At 44.9% G+C, this 22,551-nt stretch overlaps 1 protein-coding gene across 2 annotated transcripts; it reads right to left on the bottom strand.

Moving 5' to 3' along the window:
- Nucleotides 1-4,247: 4,247 nt before the first annotated feature.
- On the bottom strand, nt 4,248-19,669 carry HIGD1A (HIG1 hypoxia inducible domain family member 1A). Of its 2 annotated transcripts, none has more exons than XM_039462006.2 (4): nt 19,577-19,669; nt 15,567-15,712; nt 5,949-6,083; nt 4,248-5,256 (listed from the first exon to the last, which is right to left on the bottom strand). In XM_039462006.2, exons 2-4 carry the CDS (start codon nt 15,661-15,663, stop codon nt 5,207-5,209), a joined length of 282 nt encoding a protein of 93 aa, XP_039317940.1. In that variant the 5' UTR covers nt 15,664-15,712; nt 19,577-19,669; the 3' UTR covers nt 4,248-5,206. The 2 variants fall into 2 exon arrangements, with proteins under 2 accessions (XP_039317940.1, XP_039317941.1); XM_039462007.2 differs by having other exon boundaries at nt 15,567-15,706; nt 19,577-19,651.
- Between the last annotated feature and the right edge of the window lie 2,882 nt (nt 19,670-22,551).

Raw genomic sequence — 22,551 nt, forward strand, 5'->3', positions numbered from 1 at the left:
ATGGTTGTAGACAAGCTGAGACTAGGTAAGGACCATAACTCAAAGGGGTGATGGCAAAATTGTATTCAGTCTCTAACACTTCAGAATTGCATTCAGGATGGGAAAAGACCTAACACCATTATAAGAAGCTCAAAAGGCCGGGCGCGGTGGCTCAAGCCTGTAATCCCAGCACATTGGGAGGCCGAGGCGGGTGGATCACGAGGTCAAGAGATCGAGACCATCCTGGTCAACATGGTGAAACCCCGTCTCTACTAAAAATACAAAAAATTAGCTGGGCGTGGTGGCGCATGCCTGTAATCCCAGCTACTCAGGAGGCTGAGGCAGGAGAATTGCCTGAACCCAGGAGGCAGAGGTTGCGGTGAGCCGAGATCGCGCCATTGCACTCCAGCCTGGGTAACAAGAGTGAAACTCCGTCTCAAAAAAAAAAAAAAAAAAAAAAGCAGCTCAAAATACGGCAGCCAGGACATGTTCCTAGCTTCCTCTGAGGGGACCAACTGGACACTGGCCTCCACTCTCGACTCACTCATTAAGACTGAATTTAGGGAAACTCTAACTTTTGTCTTGCTAAAACAAAATCCTTCTTTTGATTCATACAATGACTAAGGCGAAAGTAGGCTCTCCTCTCTAAGAAGGAAACTAGATTCATGAGTAGTGTTGGCTCTTCCATGAACTCATGTCAGATAAATCATTGCAAACCAGGCAGGGTGCCTGTCTCAGCTGCCTCTCCCAAGTGTCCCTGTTCTATTCAAACAGCTTGCAAATGGAACCAAGTGTATAAATCATATCTGAAGTTCCACTATGACACGAGAACTTTAAAACACGATGTTTATTCAGTGTTCTGGTCTGGTAGTTATGACGTGATGAACTATGGATTTACATGGGGAGACAGCCTAAACTTCAGGTCCCTGAAACTGAGCAGCAGTTTTTCATCTGTGAGGCAGGAAGCATGGCCTACGTGACCAATATTCCTTCCACTCCAAAAATCTGTCTCCGATTCCGAAGTCGAGTTTATTCAGGGGGACTTTAAGTATGGAGTCAAATTCCAACTCTTACCACCAGATGTCACTGTTGCCCATTAACTAGAAATAGCACCTGCTAGGGACAGTAGGATCCTGAATGCAGAAGCCCCAAACCTTTTTATTCTACTTGAAGTTAATTTAACAAACACTGCACACTTCTGTGTGCCAGGTGCTTTGGATGAGAAAGGCCGTCATGCCCTCAGACAGCTGGAGGAGAGGCCTGGAAGCGATCACACACGTCAACACTCCAATAACCTCCAACATTAAGCCACGGACTCTAACTCTCAGAGTGAAAAATCAACATACTGTCTCCTTACAGCAGAACAGTTTCCTTGGGAAGACTTTCTCCAAGCCCAGCCCTGGGTCAGGTCCCCAGCCGGATGTTCCTGTTGCATCCTATACCTAGTATTCATCACACTTTATTGTGTTGGGAGTCAAAAATGAATACCCCAAAATATGTTTTGACATGCTGGACTGAAGATGCAGCCTCCAGGTCTCTGACCTCCTACTCTCTCCCCACCAAGAAGCTGTTCTTTGAAGCTCCCTTATCTGCTTAAAGTCTAGACCTGCCAAAGGGGAAAAAAATTACCCCTGGTCCTTTCCCCGAGGGTTTGGTTTTTTTTTTTTTTTTTTTTTTTTGAGAGTCTTGCACTGTTGCCCAAACTGGAGTGCACTGGCACGATCTCCTGGGTTCAAGTGATTCTCCCACCTCGGCCTCCTGAGTAGCTGGGACTATAGGTGCATGCCACCACACCCAGGTAATTTTTGTATTTTTTTTTAGTAGAGGGGGGGTTTTGCCATGTTGGCCAGGCTGGTCTCAAAATCCTGACCTCCAGTGATCCACCTGCCTGGGCCTCCCGAAGGACTGGGATTACAGGCATGAGCCACCGCACCCAGCATGGAGTTCCCATTAATTTAACTCATTGCAGGGAGACAAAATTCCGTCAACATACCTGGACAGACTTGTCACACACTGTTACCTGCTCTGTGGGCCAGACTTTTGTCTTAGGCCATCCTGTTCTCTAGGTCCCTAAAAATAACTCATATCCCTCAGATTGCCACATCCCCTCCACCTCCAATTCCCCTGTGAAGAAGGGTGTATAAACATGTATCCTATTGGGTTACTGAGTAATCATTCTGCCATTCCCCATGATACACACATTAAAATAATTTCACGGCTTATCAATCTGCCTTTTGTCAGTTTTTTCAGTAAACCTTCACAGGGTGAAGGCAAAGATTTCCCTTGGCCCCTACGATGGTAATCACTTATTTAACGCCAGCCTTCCCTGCTAGACTATATTCTGAAGGCAAGGCTCATGTGTCTCCTGTGCTGCTGCATTTCCATAGTCACCACAGTAACAATGGAGACAGCAACCATCGACTGAGCTTACTAACGCATTGGGTGCTATGCTAAGTAAGCCCTTTACAGTATTTTATGTAATCCCCACAACCCTAGGCCACTGATGCTATCCCCATTTTACAGATAAGAAAACCATGGGTGCTTGGTTAGAAGTGGCAGAACCATGAACCCAGGTCTCATTCAATAAAAACTAGTATCTCATCCACGTGAACCACCTACCGTACCCACGCCTTCAGGTGAGCGATCTCACACACCTCATCAATGCTCGTCACCATCTTAACCCTTCAGCTGCATTTCTCCGCATCTTCTGCCATTTGTCTAGATGAATGACTCTCAGATTTGTTAATTAAACAAAACCAGTAGAGTACTCATCTGTTAGAATGAAAGTTTCCTGAAAATGTAGTGAACGGTCAATACCAAGACCTGTTAGTTACTGGACTTGATAAAGGAAGAATCTGAGCAGCCAAGCAAAAAATCAAATCACTTATACAGGAAAAATGTCACGACTTTAAGCTTCTCTATAGCAACACTTCAATATTCCAAAGAAAAACATAAACTGAGAATTGTATATCTAGCTAAATTTTGTTTACTGTGTAAAGGCTACAAACATATTTGACAGGGCAAAAATTTAGGAAAATTATTCCATGAGTCTTTCTTGAGGAACTTACTAAATTCAGCTGACCGAGAGATGACTGGGAATGTTTGAATTTCAAATACATTTAAACTGTGAAACTAAAAAATGTGAGGATGACAGAACAGAATGTAAATATTCTATGTTCACACAAAGTAGAAATGATACAACAAAAATTGAGGAAAGGAAAAGGAAGTGGAAGTTCACTGATGTCGTGGTAGATGGGCAACAGAGCAAGTCAGTTAAAGCTAAGCTGACAAGTCAAAGAGAAGCATAATGACATTTAACAGTACACAAGCAGGCAGGTGTGGTGGATCACGCCTTTATTTCCACACTTTATTGGGAGGCTGAGGCAGACAGATCGCTTGAAGCCAGGAGTTCAGGACCATCCTGGCCAACATGGTGAAACCTCACCTTTACAAAAATACAAAAATTAGCCCAGCATGGGGGCGCATGCCTGTAATCCTAGCTACTCAGGAGACTAATGCATGACAATAACTTGAATTGAGGAGGTGGAGGTTGCCGTGAGCTGAGATCATGCCACTGTAATCCAGCCTGAGCAACAAAGCGAGACTGTCTCAAAAAAAAAAAAGTACAAGAGTAAAGTCGAATAACGTTATTGACTAGAATTGGTTAGTAGAGGAGAAGAAGAAATATGCTAGATTTAAATACTGCTCATAAGGAATTATTAGTGACTGAAAATAAATAGAGTGCTATGATTATATGGATAATGAGCCAGGCGTGGTGGCTCACGCCCATAACCCTAACACTTTGGGGGGCCAAGGCAGGTGGATCACCTGACGTCAGGAGTTCAAGACCAGCCTGGCCAACATGGTGAAATCTTGTCTCTACCAAAAATACAAAAATTAGCCAGGCATGTTAGCGCCATGCCTGTAGTCGTAGCTACTTAGAAGGCTAAAGCGGGAGAATCGCTTGGACCCGGGGTGAGGTGCGAAGGCTTCAGTGAGCTCAGATCATGCCACGGCACTCCAGCCTGGACAACAGAGCAAAACTCCATCTCAAAAAAAAAAAGTTTATATGGATAATCAATAGAACAAAAATTACCCACAAAAGAAAGAAAATAAAACACACCATATAGTAGAATCAAATCATCGGAACAGAAAGCAGAAGATGATTAAAGTAGGGAACAGCAACAAAAAGACAATTTCCTGAAACCTGCTCTCCAGTTTGTTCCTCTACAAAAAGCTTCTCCTTCATGAAATAAATACGAGACATCTGGCATGGGTCGCTTACTTTAATAACAATACATACACCACGTTACGATGATGGAATGTAAATTCAGTTTAGACAAGAGAATTTCACAAGTGTAATAGCATTCTGCATTACATAAAAGTTTGGGTATACTGTCTGGCCAAACCAGCTTGCTCATAAGTCATTAATCAAATCCATTATGGGTCATTTGTTCAGTTTAATGTTTACGATTCTTATGGAAAAAATAAGCAATGCACACATTTAAAAAGTGTTCATTTACCTGTGCTATCAGTGCTAAAAATACATATTTCTATTTCAAGATGACATTTAAAGTTTATTCTAATATAACAGCAGCAAAAATATAATTCGCAGTTACACAAGAACTAAACTACAATCCATAAATTATTCTCATTTTTACAACTGAGATTCTTTAATAAATACTACTATCATGCAGCTCTTCTGTAAGCTTTCTACATTTGGTTTAAACACATGCACATGTACATATTGTTAGTTGTGGGAAGCTTTACAAGTTATATTCCATGAACTTTTTGGACAGAGTTCTACAAGGGCCAGGCTGTCCACAAAACATTAACTGGGGCAAATAGGACTCTTATATAACATCCAAAACATCTGAGATTCTGCAACAAACTCGGAGTACTTCAGGGTTGGCTGGTTATTTTCTTTAGAACTAAGTTCAGCTGAACAATTTAAGAAGGTGGACATTTCAACATCGTCAAGTGCATTTAGGTGACATGTTTCTTTCAAGTTAACTTGACTTCCTTGAATGACCTAGTTAGTAAACTAGCCACTAGTAATGCACTCAGACCAGGCAAATCAAGCCTGCAAGGAAGCCAATATTCAAAATGCCATTTTACCATCTAAACCCATACAAATTTAGTGTATTTTCAACAATATGTAACTTCAATAAAGAGATGTCTAACTAAAGTAAGCTCCTCCAACAAGACCAAGACAGCATTTCTTCTTCTAAGGCTTAGGTTTTGCCCAGTATTCCCGATACATGGAATAGCCCAGACCTAAAGAAAAAGAATGCTAGTTAAGCATTTCAATATTTTCTTAAATACTGAAAAATAAAAACCAGTTCATAAAATAGCTGAAAGTAGCACAATTGCTTAGCATGGAATATTTACAAGGGGAATAAGACCCCAGGAAGCTTATACTCTTGCCTTTTTAAACAGCTTAACTTCTAAAACTCTTTTTACATAGAGTAGTTTCCCAAGTAGCAAAGGGCTGGTATGACTATTTCGCATGTTGCAATATTTCCTTTAAAGAGCAATCAATATTTACCTGGTAACTCTGAAAGGAGTCACTCTTGCTACACCATACCAAATAAAGTGAATGAATTATAAAGCCAACAGAAGCATATCATACCCACACTTTAAGAATCTTTTCTTTAAAAACACTATAAAATAGCAACTTATGTCTCTCCCAGATAACAGGTTACTACCAACCCCTTTAGACTCGTAAATAAAATTATAAACCCAGTGACTGACAGGATTATTTTTTCTTTCTTTAAAATTGTAGTTGAATATAATCTAGAAAAACTACTATGTCACTACTTGAATTCTTTTCATTAATTCATTTCTTACCGAATAAAAGTGACATTCTCAAACTGCTAAAAGGTCAGCTAAAAATATTTACTTGTCTTGTTTGTAAAGAAATACCTCAATGGGGAACAAAAATTGGAAAATTTCCTGTAGAAACCTACCAATAGTCATTGCTCCTACAACAAAGCCCTGGGCTGCCACACGCATGTGGATCAGATGAACAGACATTTTAGTATTTCCCCTGCTCTTCAATTTGTATAACCCATATGCAACAATTGCTGCAAAACCTGCCATTCCTGTAAAACAAAATAACATGTATGTCAGATGCATGAGGAGAGGGGACCAAGATGATTTACCATCAATCAATGTACATTCTATTGTTTTTATGACGATTCTTTATTAGATCATTAATTAGCTAACAGACAAATTGAGTTTTTCATGTTTTCCCCCATCAGAACCAAAAATATTTAAGCAAACAATGGCAGATCCAGAAAGCCAGGATTATCTTTAAAAATGTGGGTTTGTGGGGGCAGCAGCTAAACTACGTTAAAAAGAGTGGTAGGGAATTAACAGGACCCTAGATTATGATTATCAGAACAAAAGTATGCCAAAGGTCCTGAGTTAGGAAATACATGTATTCCATTTCCTCTCTGTCCTACTTCCCTCCCTGAAGGTAATCAGTTAATAACAGCAGAGACAATCCTACACATTACTACCACTGAGAAACACTGCCTGAATACTTCAAACTCTGAGATACTGTACTGGGAAGAATGTAAGTAAAGGCAAAGAATAGAGCAATATTAGTTTCAGTTAAAAGGATTATGACCCAGCTGCGCGCGGTGGCTCAAGCCTGTAATCCCAGCACTTTGGGAGGCTGAGGCGGGTGGATCACGAGGTCAAGAGATGGAGACCATCCTGGTCAACATGGTGAAACCCCGTCTCTACTAAAAATACAAAACATTAGCTGGGCATGGTGGCATGTGCCTGTAATCCCAGCTACTCAGGAGGCTGAGGCAGGAGAACTGCCTGAACCCAGGAGGAGGCGGTTGCGGTGAGCCAAAATCGCGCCATTGCACTCCAGCAGCCTGGGTAACAAGAACGAAACTCCATCTCAAAAGAAAAAAAAAAAAAAAAAAAGGATTATGACCCTAGAATTCTATACAGAGCCATACTCTCATTCATTTTGAGGGCAAAGGCATTAAGAACATGACCTTGCATGTTTTCTCTTTAAGATTTATTATTGGGCCGGGCGCGGTGGCTCAAGCCTGTAATCCCAGCACTTCCGGAGGCCGAGGCGGGTGGATCACGAGGTCAACAGATCGAGACCGTCCTGGTCAACATGGTGAAACCCCGTCTCTACTAAAAATACAAAAAATTAGCTGGGCATGGTGGCGCGTGCCTGTAGTCCCAGCTACTCAGGAGGCTGAGGCAGGAGAATTGCCTGAACCCAGGAGGCGGAGGTTGCGGTGAGCCCAGATTGCGCCATTGCACTCCAGCCTGGGTAACAAGAGCGAAACTCCGGCTCAAAAAAAAAAATGCAAATATTAGCCAGGCGAACGGAGGGGTACCTATAGTCTCAACTATTCGGACGGCTGACGCAGGAGAATCACTTGAACTCAGGAGGGAGAGGCTACAGTGAGTTGAGATCATGCCACTGCATTCCAGCCTGAGCAACAGAGTGAGACTCTGTCTCAAAAAAAAAGAGAGAAAAAATTATGAAGCAATATAAATTATAAATTTTAGGATATAAAATTCCTAAACCAAATACTAGCTTATCAACTTTAAAACTGTATTAGAATAATATTGTCAACCATGATCATTAGGTTTTTACTTTGGGAATTAATATTGCTTTTACCTAAGAAAATCTTGGCCAGGAGCAATGACTCATCTCTGTAATCTTAGCACTTTGGTGGGGTGAGGCAGGATTGCTTGAGGCCAGGGGTTTGAGACCAGCCTGGGCAACAAAGTGAGACCTGTGTCTATAAAAAAAATAAAAATTTAAAAAATTCATTGGAAGAACATACAAGAACAAAGAAAAAAAAAATCTCTTAAGACTCATGAAGGAGCCGGGCGTGGTGGCTCAAGCCTGTAATCCCAGCACTTTGGGAGGCCGAGGCGGGTGGATCACGAGGTCAAGAGATTGAGACTATCCTGGCCAACATGGTGAAACCCTATCTCTACTAAAAAATACAAAACTTAGCTGGGCATGGTGACATGTACCTGTAGTCTCAGCTACTCGGGAGGCTGAGGCAGGAGAATCGCTTGAACCCAGGAAGTGGAGGTTGCAGTGACCCCAGATCATACCACTGCACTCCAGCCTGGTGACAGAGCGAGACTCAGTCTCAAAAAAAAAAAAAAAAAAAAAAAACCCTTTAAAGTTAAGAATAAGACAGGGATATATGTAAATATTGCTGTTATTGTCTGGAGATCTAAACAATTTTAAACCATATTAAAAAAAAAAAAACTATAGGCATAATTTAGGAAGAAACTATAGGCCTAATTTAAGTAAGAAACATAATTTAGTAGAGTTGGCAAAACCCCAACTCTACTAAAAATACAAAAATTAGCCAGGCATGGTGGCATGTGCCTTTATTTATTTATTTATTTATTTATTTATTTATTTATTTTTGAAACGGAGTTTCGCTCTTGTTACTCAGGCTGGAGTGCAATGGCACGATCTCAGCTCACCGCAACCTCCGCCTCCTGGGTTCAGGCAATTCTCCTGTCTCAGCCTCCTGAGTAGCTGGGATTACAGGTATGTGCCACCATGCCCAGCTAATTTTTTGTATTTCTGGTAGAGACGGGGTTTCACCTTGTTGACCAAGATGGTCTCTATCTCTTGACCTTGTGATCCACCCGCCTCGGCCTCCCAAAGTGCTGGGATTACAGGCTTGAGCCACCGTGCCCGGCTCTGCATGTGCCTATAATCCCAGCTACTCGGGAGGCTGAGGCAGGAGAATCGCTTGAACTTGGAAGGTGGAGGTTACAATGAGCCAAGATTGCGCCCGCTGCACTCCAGCCTGGATGACAGAGCAAGACTCTGCCTCAAAAAAAAAGAAAAAGAAACACAACTACAACCAGTAAAAAAAAAAGATTACTTTCAGCCGGGCGCGGTGGCTCAAGCCTGTGATCCCAGCACTTTGGGAGGCCGAGGCGGGTGGATCACAAGGTCGAGAGATCGAGACCATCCTGATCAACATGGTGAAACCCCATCTCTGCTAAAAATACAAAAAATTAGCTGGGCATGGTGGCATGTGCCTGTAATCCCAGCTACTCGGGAGGCTGAGGCAGGAGAATTGCCTGAACCCAGGAGGCGGAGGTTGCGGTGAGCCGAGATCGCGCCATTGCACTCCAGCCTGGGTAACAAGAGCGAAAACTCCGTCTCAAAAAAAAAAAAAAAAAAGATTACTTTCATGAATGCATTATAAAACATATCTAGAGAAATTAAATTTCTAGACCTGGAGAAAACAATACAATTATATTTAAGGACATCAAAGGTTTGAATGAAAATTGGTAGATGTATCACATTCTAAGATTTCCATTCTCCCCAAATTTATAAATTCAACGTAATCCAAATGTAAAACTCAATGAGACACTGTTCCCTGTTTTGAACTGGATAAGCCAATCTCTTTTTATTTTCTCTCTTTTTTAAGACACGGGGTCTTCCTATGTTGCCCAGACTAGAGTGCAGCGGGCATTTGCAGTCATGATCAATACACGACAGCCCTGAACTCCTGGGCTCAAGCAATCCTCCTGCCCTGACCTCCTGAGTAGCTGCGACTAATATTAGTTTCGAAGTAAACAGGCAAGCTCTTCTTGAGAAGGTAGAATAGTGAAAGTGAGGTATCCAAATATACCATTAAGTTTCTAGCAGGCAGACAGATCAAAGCAAGGAAACAGGTACAGTAGCTAAGTAACAAATCTCTCTTAAGTTTAGTATATGACACAGTTCACATTTCAAATAAACAGGAAAAGAATGCAAAACATATACCCAAATCTTTGTGTTAGAAAATTAACTATCCTTAACAGAAAAAATTTAAAGTTAGATTTTGCTTCATGTTATACCTACAAATAAATTCCAGATAGAATAGTATCGCAATGATAAATCAACAAGATAAAGAAATACAGGAACCTGGCCGGGCGCGGTGGCTCACGCCTGTAATCCCAGCACTTTGGGAGGCCGAGGCCGGGGAATAACGAGACCATCCTGGCCAACACGTTGAAACCCCGTCTCTACTAAAAATACAAAAACAAAATTAGCCAGATGTCGTGGCACGCGCCTGTGGTCCTAGCTACTCGGGAGGCTGAGGCGGAAGAATCGCTTGAACCCAGGAGGCAGAGGCTGCAGTGAGCCGAGATTGCACCACTGCACTCCAGCCTGGTGACAGAGCAAGACTCTGTCTCAAAAAAAAAAAAAAAGAAAGAAAAAGAAATACAGGAACCTAAGTAAACTCAGGATCATGAAGGCCTTGCAACATATAAGAAAACATTAATATCCAAAATACATAATTATAATTTAGTTAGAAAGACAACCTAGTTAAAACAGAAACAAGCAAAATCAAAACAAAAAAAAACGAAAAATGCTAATTCACAGAAGAGAAGCCTGAATGGCCAGTAGATATGAAAAGATGCTCAACCTCAACCAATAATCAAATCAATATAAAATTAAACAAAATACTTTATGAAACTGGCAAAAAGTAAAAAGAATAATATCTAGTGCTATTGAAAGTATGGGAAAACCAGCCCACCATAGCCTACTAGGGCAAATTATTGTTTTGGTATAATTAAGTATATATAGGGATATTTAATCGGCCGGGCGCGGTGGCTCAAGCCTGTAATCCCAGCACTTTGGGAGGCCGAGGCGGGTGGATCACAAGGTCGAGAGATCAAGACCATCCTGGTCAACATGGTGAAACCCCGTCTCTACTAAAAATACAAAAAATTAGCTGGGCATGGTGGCGCTTGCCTGTAATCCCAGCTACTCAGGAGGCTGAGGCAGGAGAATTGCTTGAACCCAGGAGGCGGAGGTTGCGGTGAGCCGAGATTGCGCCATTGCACTCCAGCCTGGGTAACAAGAGCGAAACTCTGTCTCCAAAAAAAAAAAAAAAAGAAAGAAAGTATGGGAAAACCAGCCCAGCCCACCACAGCCTACTAGGGCAAATTATTGTTTTGGTATAATTAAGTATATATAGGGATATTTAATTTTTACACATACACTCTTCCAACAGTTTGTAAAAGCAACATAATGGGAACAACTCTTTTTTTTTTTTTTTTTTTTTTTTTTTTTGAGACTGAGTCTCGCTCTTGTTACCCAGGCTGGAGTGCAATGGCGCGATCTCGGCTCACCGCAACCTCCGCCTCCTGGGTTCAAGCAATTCTTCTGCCTCAGCCTCCTGACTAGCTGGGATTACAGGCATGTGCCACCATGCCCAGCTAATTTTTTGTATTTTTAGTAGAGACGGGGTTTCACCATGTTGACCAGGATGGTCTCGATCTCTCGACCTCGTGATCCACCCGCCTCGGCCTCCCAAAGTGCTGGGATTACAGGCTTGAGCCACCGCGCCCGGCCGGGAACAACTCTTATGTCGTCAATAGGGCAATGGTTGTATCAATGTAGGATTTATGTATATGTATGGATATGTATAAATGATAACCCATTAAAGAGCAGAAAATTTTATATTTGTATCTCATCTTTTTATACTTTTTTTTTGAGATGGAGTTTTGCTCTTGTTACCCAGGCTGGAGTGCAATGGCGCGATCTCGGCTCACCGCAACCTCTGCCTCCTGGGTTCAGGCAATTCTCCTGCCTCAGCCTCCTGAGTAGCTGGGATTACAGGCATGCACCACCATGCCCAGCTAATTTTTTATATTTTTTTTTTGTATTTTTTTTTTTTTTTGAGACGGAGTTTCGCTCTTGTTACCCAGGCTGGAGTGCAATGGCACGATCTCGGCTCACCGCAACCTCCGCCTCCTGGGTTCAGGCAATTCTCCTGCCTCAGCCTCCTGAGTAGCTGGGATTACAGGCACGTGCCACCATGCCCAGCTAATGTTTTGTATTTTTAGTAGAGACGGGATTTCACCATGTTGACCAGGATGGTCTCGATCTCTCGACCTCGTGATCCACCCGCCTCGGTCTCCCAAAGTGCTGGGATTACAAGCTTGAGCCACCGCGCCCGGCCAATTTTTTGTATTTTTAGTAGAGACGGGGTTTCACCATGTTGACCAGGATGGTCTTGATCTCTTGACCTCATGATCCACCCGCCTCGGCTTCCCAAAGTGCTGGGATTACAGGCTTGAGCCACCGGGCCCGGCCTATCCCATCTTTTTAAAATGTCTTTCTGTATGTTTCATAATGTACCAAATGTGTAAGAACAAAGTACTTACAAATGACTTAAAACAAGTAAACACAGCCAGGCGCGGTGGCTCACAACTGTAATCCCAGTACTTTGGGAAGTCAAGGCAGGTGGATCATGAGGTCAGGAGTTCAAGACCAGCCTGGCCAATAGGGTGAAACCCCATCTTCACTTAAAGTACAAAAATTAGTTGGGTGTGGTGGTGTGTGCCTGTAATCCCAGCTACTCGGGAGGCTGAGGCAAGAGAATAACTTGAATGTGGGAGGAAGAGCCAGGATTGTGCCACTGACTGGGCAATAGAGTGAGACTCCGTCTCAAAAAAAAAAAAGGTAAACAAACACAAACACACTGGCAGGAAGTACATGCTCAAATTATTTTTTACTAAGGGAATGTAGAACCAAAAAATTTTATAGATCACTGTTACGAAACACTGTTTATCTACAAAATTAACAATTCAATTATTAAAAATATAAATGCTCCTAATAGGCATTGAAAACAAGGCTAAAGAAAAAATTTTTCGTTTAAATGTAATTATAAATAATAATTTACGGTAGTATATGGAGAGAAAACATTGACAGAATATGCAAACTGCTGTTGCCTTTCAGAGTCAGGATCATAGGGCATGTATCCTTCTGTTTTATGTACTTTGAAACTAACATCATTTATTTGGTCAGAAGAAATATTCCTTCAAGAGACTTCAAAGTCCTTTAACTTCCTGAAGAACCATCTAAAGTATGCTCATTAGTTTAAGTGGTTTTTTTTTTTTTTTTTTTTTTTTGAGACGGAGTTTCGCTCGTTACCCAGGCTGGAGTGCAATGGCGCGATCTCGGCTCATCGCAACCTCCGCCTCCTGGGTTCAGGCAATTCTCCTGCCTCAGCCTCCCAAGTAGCTGGGATTACAGGCACGCGCCACCATGCCCAGCTAATTTTTTGTATTTTTAGTAGAGACGGGGTTTCACCATGTTGACCAGGATGGTCTCGATCTCTTGACCTCGTGATCCACCCGTCTCGGCCTCCCAAAGTGCTGGGATTACAGGCTTGAGCCACCGCGCCCGGCCTTAGTTTAATTGTTAATAACAAAAAATCAGAAACCACACAAATTTCTACCAAGAGGATTATATTAATGTTGTATGTAATAGCAATTTACATAATACAAATTAAGTCATTAAAAGTTTGGAGTAACGTATGTAAAATCATGAGATAAAAATCACAATACATATATGCATATTAGTATGATCCTGAATTTGTAAAGATAAAAAAAAGAGGCCGGGCGTGGTGGCTCACGCCTGTAATCCCAACACTTTAGGAGGCCGAGGCGGGTGCACGAGATCAAGAGATCGAGACCATCCTGGGCAACATGGTGAAACCCCGTCTCTACTAAAAATACAAAAAAATTAGCTGGGCATGGTGGCGCGTGCCTGTAATCCCAGCTACTTGGGAGGCTGAGGCAGGAGAATCGCCTGAGCCCAGGAGGCAGAGGTTGCAGTGAGCCAAGATCGTGGCATTGCACTCCAGTCTGGGTAACAAGAGCGAAACTCCGCCTCAAAAAAAAAAAAAAAAAGAAGAAATATGTACATCAAAATGGTAACAATAGTTATAGCTAAATGGTGGCATTAAAGGTAATTTTAAAATTCTTTGTACAATTAAAAATTTTTCAACTTTTTTTGAGACTTATATACTATAAATTTCACCTTTCATCTGTTTTGTTTTTGTTTTTTAATTGGCCCCAACGTTGCAGCAGCATCTGTTTTAAGGGCACATGCCTGCAAGTCTGACCTCTGGGGTAGTGAAGACTGAATAGCTAATTTCAGTGACATGGACACTGCATTCCTTTGTGACTGGCACCCCAATAAAACCTGGTTACCAAGGCTTGGTGGGCTTCCCTGGAGGGCAGGACTTAGCATGTACTGCCACACAGCATATCAGTACTGAAGAATTAGAGGTATCCCCTCTCCCCATGGGACTTCCCAGGACAGGGACACCTAGAATTTTGTGTCTGGTTTGTCCTAGACTTCATCCTATATGCCTTTGTTGACTTTAGCCTATATTCTATTGTTGTAAAAACCTGTAATTATAACAAGTTTTTTTGAGTCTTAGGAGTCTTGGCCCAACCATCAAACCTGAGGGTAGTCTTGGGGTTCCCCAACACAACATTATTCACTGAAATAAGACTCAGTAAAGTAAGTATGAGCTGGAGCAGTGGCTCACATCTATAATCCTAGCACTTAGAGAGGCTGAGGGTGGGAGGATTGCTTGAGCCTAGGAGTTCAAGACCAGCCTAGGCAACATGGCAAAACCCCAAGTCTATTAAAAAAAAATACAAAAATTAGCTAGGTGTGGTGGTTGCACACCTGTAGTCCCAGCTACTTAAGAGGTTGAGGTGGAAGAATCATGAACCTGAGAGGATAAGGGGCAGCAAGCTGTGATGGAGCCACTGCACTTCAGCCTAGACAACAGAGTGAGACCCTGTCTACAAAAAGAAAAAAAAAAGGACTGGCCGGGCGCGGTAGCTCACGCCTGTAATCCCAGTACTTTGGGAGGCCGAGGCGGGCGGATCACCTGAAGTCAGGAGCTCAAGACCAGCCTGACTAACATGGTGAAACCCTGCCTCAAAAAAAAAAAAAAAAAGAAAAAAAAAAGAAAAAAAAAAAGGGGCTGGGCGCGGTGGCTCACGCCTGTAATCCCAGCACTTTGGGAGGCCGAGGCGGGTGGATCACGAGGTCAAGAGATCGAGACCATCCTGGTCAACAAGGTGAAACCCCGTCTCTACTAAAAATACAAAAATTAGCTGGGCATGATGGCGCAAGCCTGTAGTCCCAGCTACTCTGAAGGCTGAGGCAGGAGAATTGCTTGAACTCAGGAGGCGGAGGTTGCGGTGAGCCGGTATCATGCCATTGCACTCCAGCCTGGGTAACAAGAGTGAAACTCTCTCTCAAAAAAAAAAAAAAGCTGGGCGCGGTGGCTCACGCCTGTAATCCCAACACTTTGGGAGGCCGAGGCAGGTGGATCACGAGGTCAAGAGATCGAGACCATTCTGCTGGTCAACACAGTGAAACCCTGTCTCTACTAAAAATATAAAAAATTAGCTGGGCATGGTGGCGCATGCCTTTAATCCCAGCTATTCAGGAGGCTGAGGCAGGAGAATTGCCTGAACCCAGGAGGCGGAGATTGCGGTGAGCCGAGATCGCGCCATTGCACTCCAGCCTGGGTAACAAGAGCGAAACTCCGTCTCAAATAAAAAAAAAAAAAAAGAAAGAAAGAAAGAAAAAAAAAGTCTGAATACATACAGAAGTATCTTTGTGATGAGATTTATATCAGGCCAATCTCAGCATATTTCAACAACATAAGAAAAAAAATGGAAAATACATTCTTTCAGGATATGTTCAATGAACAAGTCTATCAAGGTTACTGAAACGTCAAACTCACCAATGGGGACGAACGGTGCTTCTCTAACTTTCCGAATAAGTTTGGATCCCTGATCTTCATCATACGAAGAAAGGGAAACATCTGGGTCTGCTGACATAGTGCTTGCTTGAAGAATCTCCCCGAGAATTTTCTATGCGGTTCTGTAACTAAAAGCATCTGAACATTATTAAATATCTGGATGTATTTAAAATAAGGGGCTCAAGCACAGTCTAAGTATAAGAATCTCTGATTAGTATCAGTTACAATAAACTTAAAAGTCTATGTCCATCCTATCACCCACATAAAATCTTACTTTCACTTCTGGGTTTTTCATGTGCATTATGCTCCCTTTGATACAAGAACCTTTCATTCAACACCTTTCCACTCAAAGGGAGTCAGTGGCAGTTAAGGCCCTCAAAGAAAATGCAACTCCACAGACAGGGGGTGCTATGCTTAGTTTAGAAAGTGAATTCACCCCTATAAGCCCCACCTTCACTGAGAATACTCAACCATCACCTGACATAGAAGAAAATTTTAGCTAAATAAGAGAAAATTTAGATTACACTTAGACCTCTTTTTTTGTACTCCATTACTTAACTAAACTCCTAATAACTGAGCTTTATTCTATATAAGGTTCAATAAACTCAAGGTGCAAGATGCTCAGAATATAATACAACATAAACACTAAAATAATTAATGATTCAATAATTAGATTTTTTTAAAAAAAGAGAAATGTAATCATCCAACACGTTCACCTTGCCCACCGGCTAGACAGAGCCGATTTACCAAGACCGGGAATTGCAATAGAGAAAGAGCAATTCGCCCAGAGCCAGCTATGTGGGAGACCAAGGTTTTTATTATTAATCAAATCAATCTCTTGGAGCATCCGAGCATCAGTTTTTAAGGATAACTTGGTGGGTGGGGAAAGGCCAGTGAATAGAGTGCTGATTGGTTGGGACTGAGATGAAATGGGAAGTTGAAGCTGTCCTCTTGTGCTGAGTCAGTTCTTGGGTCGGGGCCACAGATCAGAGGAGCCAGTTTATTGATCCAGTGGTGCAGCTGCTCCACCAAGTACAGGGTCTGCAAAATATCTCAAGCTCTGATCTTAGGAGCAGTTTAGGGAGGGGCAGCATCTTGTAGCCTCCAGCTGCATGACTCCTAAACCATACTTTCTTATCTGTGGCTAATTCATTAGTCCTACAAAGGCAGTCTAGTACCCAGGCAAGAAGGGGGATAGTTTTGGGAAAGGGCTGTGACCATCTTTGCTTTTTTTATTTTTATTTTATGAGATAGGGTCTCACTCTGCCGCCATCTCCATTTTGGCTCATTGCAACCTCTGCCTCCCAGGTCTGAGTAGATCGTGCCCTAGCCAAAAAGCTGGGATAACAGCGGTGCACCTGCATTGCCAGAAAGTTTTCTTTGTATTTTTTGTCATGTTGGCCAGGCTGGTCTCCAACTCTGGCCCCAAGTGATCTGCCTACCTCAGCCTCCCAAAATGCTAGGATTGTAGAAGTGAGCCACCACACCTGGCTCTTTTTTGGCTAAATCAGATCTCTTTCACTGTCTGTTATAATTTTGCAATGGTGGTTTCAATCACAGTGTGATTAACTGTCAATAGCATAACACAGACAAGGACTGAATTTAGAAAGTGATGATGTATAAAAAAATAAAAAAATAAAAAAAAAATAAATAAATAAAGTGATGATGTGTTTTAGCTAAAGGAAGTTTGGCAAGTTTGACAGAGAAACACTTAAACCTGGCTTTGTGTTATAAGACTGGCTTTTTCTTATAATTACCTCACATCTGGTTGACTAATTCTCTTTAACAGGTCAATGGAGAAAAAGTTGTTTTTTTTTTTCTTCTCCTTTCACGAGGGAGGGGGTTAACTGTCTCTTTCTTGTATATAAATGAAGACCAGAAGAAAATCTATTTCTCCATTCTTCATCTATGATATGGGTAGGGCATTTGACCTGGGTTTCAGAAAGTAGCCCTGCAGTTAAGAATCAGGGTGTGGGCCGCGCACGGTGGATCACGAGGTCAAGAGATCGAGACTATCCTGGTCAACACGGTGAAACCCCGTCTCTACTAAAAATACAAAAAATTAGCTGGGCATGGTGGCGTGTGCCTGTAATCCCAGCTACTCGGGAGGCTGAGGCAGGAGAATTGCCTGAACTCAGGAGGCGGAGCCGAGATCGCGCCATTGCACTCCAGCCTGGGTAACAGGAGCTAAACTCCGTGGGGGTGGGGGTGGGGAGGAAGAATCAAGGGCGTGGGGAACAAAATGGTCATTATTCGCTTGAAGTGAAAGACGATAATCTGTGATCCACAATACCTATTTGTACATTTCAGAATAAAATTAAAAAGAATGAATATTTTAAAATCCAACACGTCAGTTGTTTTTCTGTATCCAAATATTATAAATTATATAATTCCCATATAGTACCTATCTAAAATATTTGATAACTGTCTAATTACCACGTAGAAGTTTCCAAAGTATTCATGCTTTATAGCCACCTGAATTGAAAACGGTTAAGTATTGGAAACAATAATTACAAATCATATAATCTGAGAGTAACAAATCAGAAGAGCCTTATTTTGCAGGTGGGGAAAGGGTTGTGAGAGGGTTATAGGAATTGCTCAACACCAGGAATACATGTCTGGTGGGGTAGGGTTAGAATCCAGCTGTCCTGGGTTCTTTTGATTGACAATACATTGCCAAAGCATCAATCTTACGATGCTGATGTAAATTAGATTAAATTTGCAGATAAGAGTTCTGACTAGAAAATATAAAAATCCATTACTCAACAGAAGCCTATGTTGTTCTTTGAATTACAAAAAAGTAAAAATGTAAGTCACGCCTAAGTTACATGGAATCTTTTGCAGTGACTTAAGTCATCTAACAATTGCAGCTGTGATTTGGAGACTTTTCACTACAGCCCTGCGAGGCTGTCCTTTGCTACCGATTCTCATTCACCCACAGTCATTGCTCCAGATCTGTCAGAAAGTTGAACAGACGCTAAAAAAGGCACCAGTAACCAGATATTCAGTCACTCAGGAGAGCATAAATTATTCTGTACGCTTAATAAGACACGAATGAAGAACTCTCCAAAGGGAACCTAAAAGAGGCAGAAGGGCAGATGAGCCGTCCAGCATCAGGAGATGGAACAGGCTGAAGGACGGATCTTTCTCCGTATTTTGTCACGAGAACTACTACCTACAACCACGCTGGCTTCAAACTTTGATTTTGCATCCGTGGCCCATCAGCTCGTTTAAAACGACTGCCAATACCCCAGCACGGAGACCTGGATGCAGGCGGTCCGGGGCGGAGCTCGGGGAGTCTTTACGAAGCCCCTTCCAGGGACTCGGAGCACGGAGGGAGCCCCCGGGACACAGGGCTCCAATTGCGCGCGTCCCGCTGGAGCTCAGCCTGCCGGAACTTTCCACCCACAGCGTCTCACTCGAAGGCGCCTTTGTGCTCCGTCCCACCCCGGGGATCAGAGCCGAGAGCCGCCGCGCACCACGCGCCGCTGCCCGCTCTGCCCAGCGCAGGGCGCCGCCGACTCGGCGGGAGGAAAACGCGTTCGGTCGGGGCCTCGCCGCCTCCCGGGGAGGAAACGCCAGGGCGGACGGGACGCTCCCCCGCCCGCGCGCCCTCCCCTCGCCCCGCCGCCGTCCTCGCCGCCTCCGCGCCCGTGACCTTGCCGGGTCTCCGCGACCCCGGCCCCGCGCTCCCACCCCGCCGCTCCGCACGCTCCTCAGAAAGCTCCGAGCTCCGGGGACGCCCCTGCGCCCCGTCTCTCATCGCCGCCCAGCCGCGAGTCTTCCCCGCTCAGCAGCGACTCGCTCCACAGGCGGCGGCTCCCGGCCTCCGTGTCCCCGCCGCGAAGGACCCAGGCCTCGGCCGCCGGCAGCTCCATCTCTCCCCGCCACCTCCCTCCTCGCAGGCAGGTCCCCAGACCCCGACCCCCAGCGCCCCTCGGCTTGGCCGAGCGCCGCCCTCCGTCTTCCCGCCCGCGCCCCGCCCCGCTCACCGCGACCGAGGAAGCGTCTCCCACGCCAGCCGGCGTCTGAGTCCAGCACCCACCCGGTCCCTCGGCTTCGCCCCACCCGCAGCCGTCCCAGCCAATCGAAGGCCCGCAGCCGTGGAACGGCGCGTGCGCATGCGCGGCAGGCGGGGGCGGACCAGAGCGGGCCCCGGATTGGCTGGGGCCGTGAGCCCTGGCCCCGCCCCCGGCCGGTATTGACCGCCGTGAGAGTTCGGCGCGCGGAGTTAGCGCGCGGGGTTAGCGCCCGCGTTTCGCGCCCGGGCACGTGAGGGGCTCCCGGCCCCGGGACGCCTCAGCTGCCTCTCCCGCCCTTTCCCCTCGGGCGGCGAGGGCGGGCGCCATGCCGGAGCGCTGGCCGCCTGCGGAGCCTCCGGGCCGGGAAGGAGGGCGGGCGCGGGGTTTGGGCCGCTCGGTCGGGCGCTGCCGGCGGACCGGAAGGAGCCTAGCCGGTTTCCGCCGCGGGTCGCAGGGAGGAGGCCGGCCGGCTCCCCGGACCACGCGGAACTGGCCGCGCAGGTGGAAGACGAACGCCGGAGCGTTTCGGGGGGGAACCCTGGAAAGGCCTCAAGTGGGTCCTGGAACGCGGGCGGCGCCGCCGCCGTCGTTGTACCTCAGCCGCGCGCCGCGGAGGGCCGGGCGTGGTCTCGCGGCCTTTCTCCGGGGCGCCCGCTTCTCCGACCCTCCGTGAGCGCGTGGCGCTCGGGGCCGCTCCGGCGGCACCCGTCCCGCTCCCAGGGCGGCTGGGGGCCGTGCGCGCTGTCCGCCGTCTCGGGAGTCGGAGGCAGCCGGGACCTGCAGGCGTGGGGACTCGGGAACCACGACCTCACCCAGGCCGGGCGACCCTTCTCTCGGGAAGGGGGCGTCAGAGGTCCCAGGGGACAGCCGGCTTCCGGGGACGGGGTTCCTCATGTGTTGGTCCAGTAAATAATCAGTAACAACCCGGCGAATTGGCGTGTCAGCGAAAAGAGTCCAACTCTAGGGTCTTTGAGGAGATTTGTTCTGAACCAAATGTGAGTGACCGCGGCCGCGACACAGCCCCCGGGAGGTGCTGAGAACACGTGCCCAGGGTGGTCGAGGCGCAGCTTGGGTTTAGAGACGCGAGAGACATTCACCAATTGCATTTAAGAAATACACTGGTTTGGACCAGAAACACAGGACCCCTCAAAGGCCAGGGGAAAGGGGGGTTCCAGTCTGTAGGTAAATGTAAACGCTTTCTGGTTGATAACTGAATTTGTCTAAAGACCTAGGATGAATAGAAAGGGAATGTTCAGGTTAAGATAAAAGATTGTGGAGACCGAGGTTGTTTTGAAGTCTTATAGTGGCTGCCCTTTGAGACAACAGATGGCAAATGTTTCCTATTCAGATCTTTAAAGGGTGCTAGCCTTTTAATCTCTAGGATTGGGAAGGCCTGGAAGAGAAAGATCTAGCTGTTTATAAAGATTTTTTTTCTTTCTTTTTCTTTTTTTTTGGCTGAGCTGGAGTGCAGTGGAGCCATCTCCGTTCACTGGAACCTCTGCTTCCTGGGTTCAAGCGATTCTCCTGCCTCAGCCTCCTGAGTAGTTGGGATTGCGGGCACCCACCACAATGCCCAGCTAATTTTTTGTATTTTTAGTAGAGACAGAGTTTCGCCATTTTGGTCAAGCTGGTCTGGAACTCCTGACCTCATTAGTCACCCGCCTTGGCCTCCCAAAGTGCTGGATTACAGGTGAGAGCCACCTTACCCAGCCCAATAGACATTCTTTACAGATGTGAATTTTCCCCCACAAAGACAGTTTTGCGTGGCCATTACAAGATACGGCAAAGAAACATGTTTTGGGGTAAAATATTTTTATTTTCTTCTTTGTCTCGTAATGTTATGCCAGAGTCAAGTTGGAAAGTAAGTCACAATACATAGGGTTAAATAAAACCCATCTGATGAGAATTTATGGTTTGTAGGGCATAACTCCCCAGACCTTTTAGATAGGAATTTGGGCAAGATAAAAAATCAGAGCTTAGTCCTCAGATGCGAGGCGTCTACAACTGCACTGGGGAGAAATCTGGGACTAAATTAGAGGCTCTTGATATAACCACAAAACAAGGCAGACTACCAAGTGCTCTGTCATACAGGTAGGAACCACATGTCATGGGCTCAGGATTTTGAAAATCATTCATCTGTTCTAAGTAGAATTTTCAGTGCCGCAAAAGAAATAGCACTGGAAGATAAATCCTCTCAGCAAGCAGTTTACTTCTACAGAATGGTGTGGCTCGCGAATGGAGCAATGGTGACCACACGTTTGGACAAGGGAGGAAAAGGGGTATTTGTTCCTGACACAGGTTGCCCTACTGCTGTGTCGTTCCCAGTTTGGCTGTAGAAACTCAATAATGTTAAACGAAGAAAGATGTAAATGCTGCAATAACTGGAGGGTTTAAAAGGTAAGGATAGTCAGGAACTCCTTTAGGACGAACCCCACTACCTTCAACATGAAGGTCAACCAGAAGTCATCAGTCTCTTGGCTAACAGCAGCGGTGACCAAAGCATATTCATCCTGAAGGGAATGTAAATGCCTCAGAATAATGTCAGCTAACGTTAATTTCTAGAGAATAAGATTTACCACCCCATCAGCAGGGCGCAAGTACTAGGTTGGCAACATACTAACCCTGACCTTGGGCTTGATTTCTCAAAAAGTCACTTTTTTCACTTGTAAAATGGGGGTAACAGTAATGATGGTTAAAGAGGAAATAAGGTAGTGTGTTAGCCCCATGCTTGGCATGAAAAATGTGAGCTATTTCTTTAGCAATTACTTGCTGTGTACTGTGCAAAAAGAGCCAGACATTGCCCTCGAAGCTCTAAGAATAGGCACCTTTTAAACCAGTTACTATTGGACATGATTATTACTGGAAAGGGTCCCCAATCCAGACCCCAAGAGAGGGTTTTGGGATCTCCTGCAAGAAAGAATTCTAGGCAAACCCGTAGAGTATAG

The sequence above is a fragment of the Saimiri boliviensis genome, chromosome 9, assembly GCF_048565385.1.
Source record: "Saimiri boliviensis isolate mSaiBol1 chromosome 9, mSaiBol1.pri, whole genome shotgun sequence".
NCBI classification, from domain to species: Eukaryota; Metazoa; Chordata; class Mammalia; order Primates; family Cebidae; genus Saimiri; species Saimiri boliviensis.

Coding starts and splice junctions, on each gene's coding strand:
- HIGD1A (XM_039462006.2), bottom strand. CDS start 15,663: ATGTCAGCAGACCCAGATGTTTCCCTTTCTTCGTATGATGAAGATCAG. Junction 6,084..15,566: donor AGCACCGTTCGTCCCCATTG/GTGAGTTTGACG, acceptor TTTGTTTTACAG/GAATGGCAGGTTTTGCAGCA. Junction 5,257..5,948: donor TGTAGGAGCAATGACTATTG/GTAGGTTTCTAC, acceptor CTTTTTCTTTAG/GTCTGGGCTATTCCATGTAT.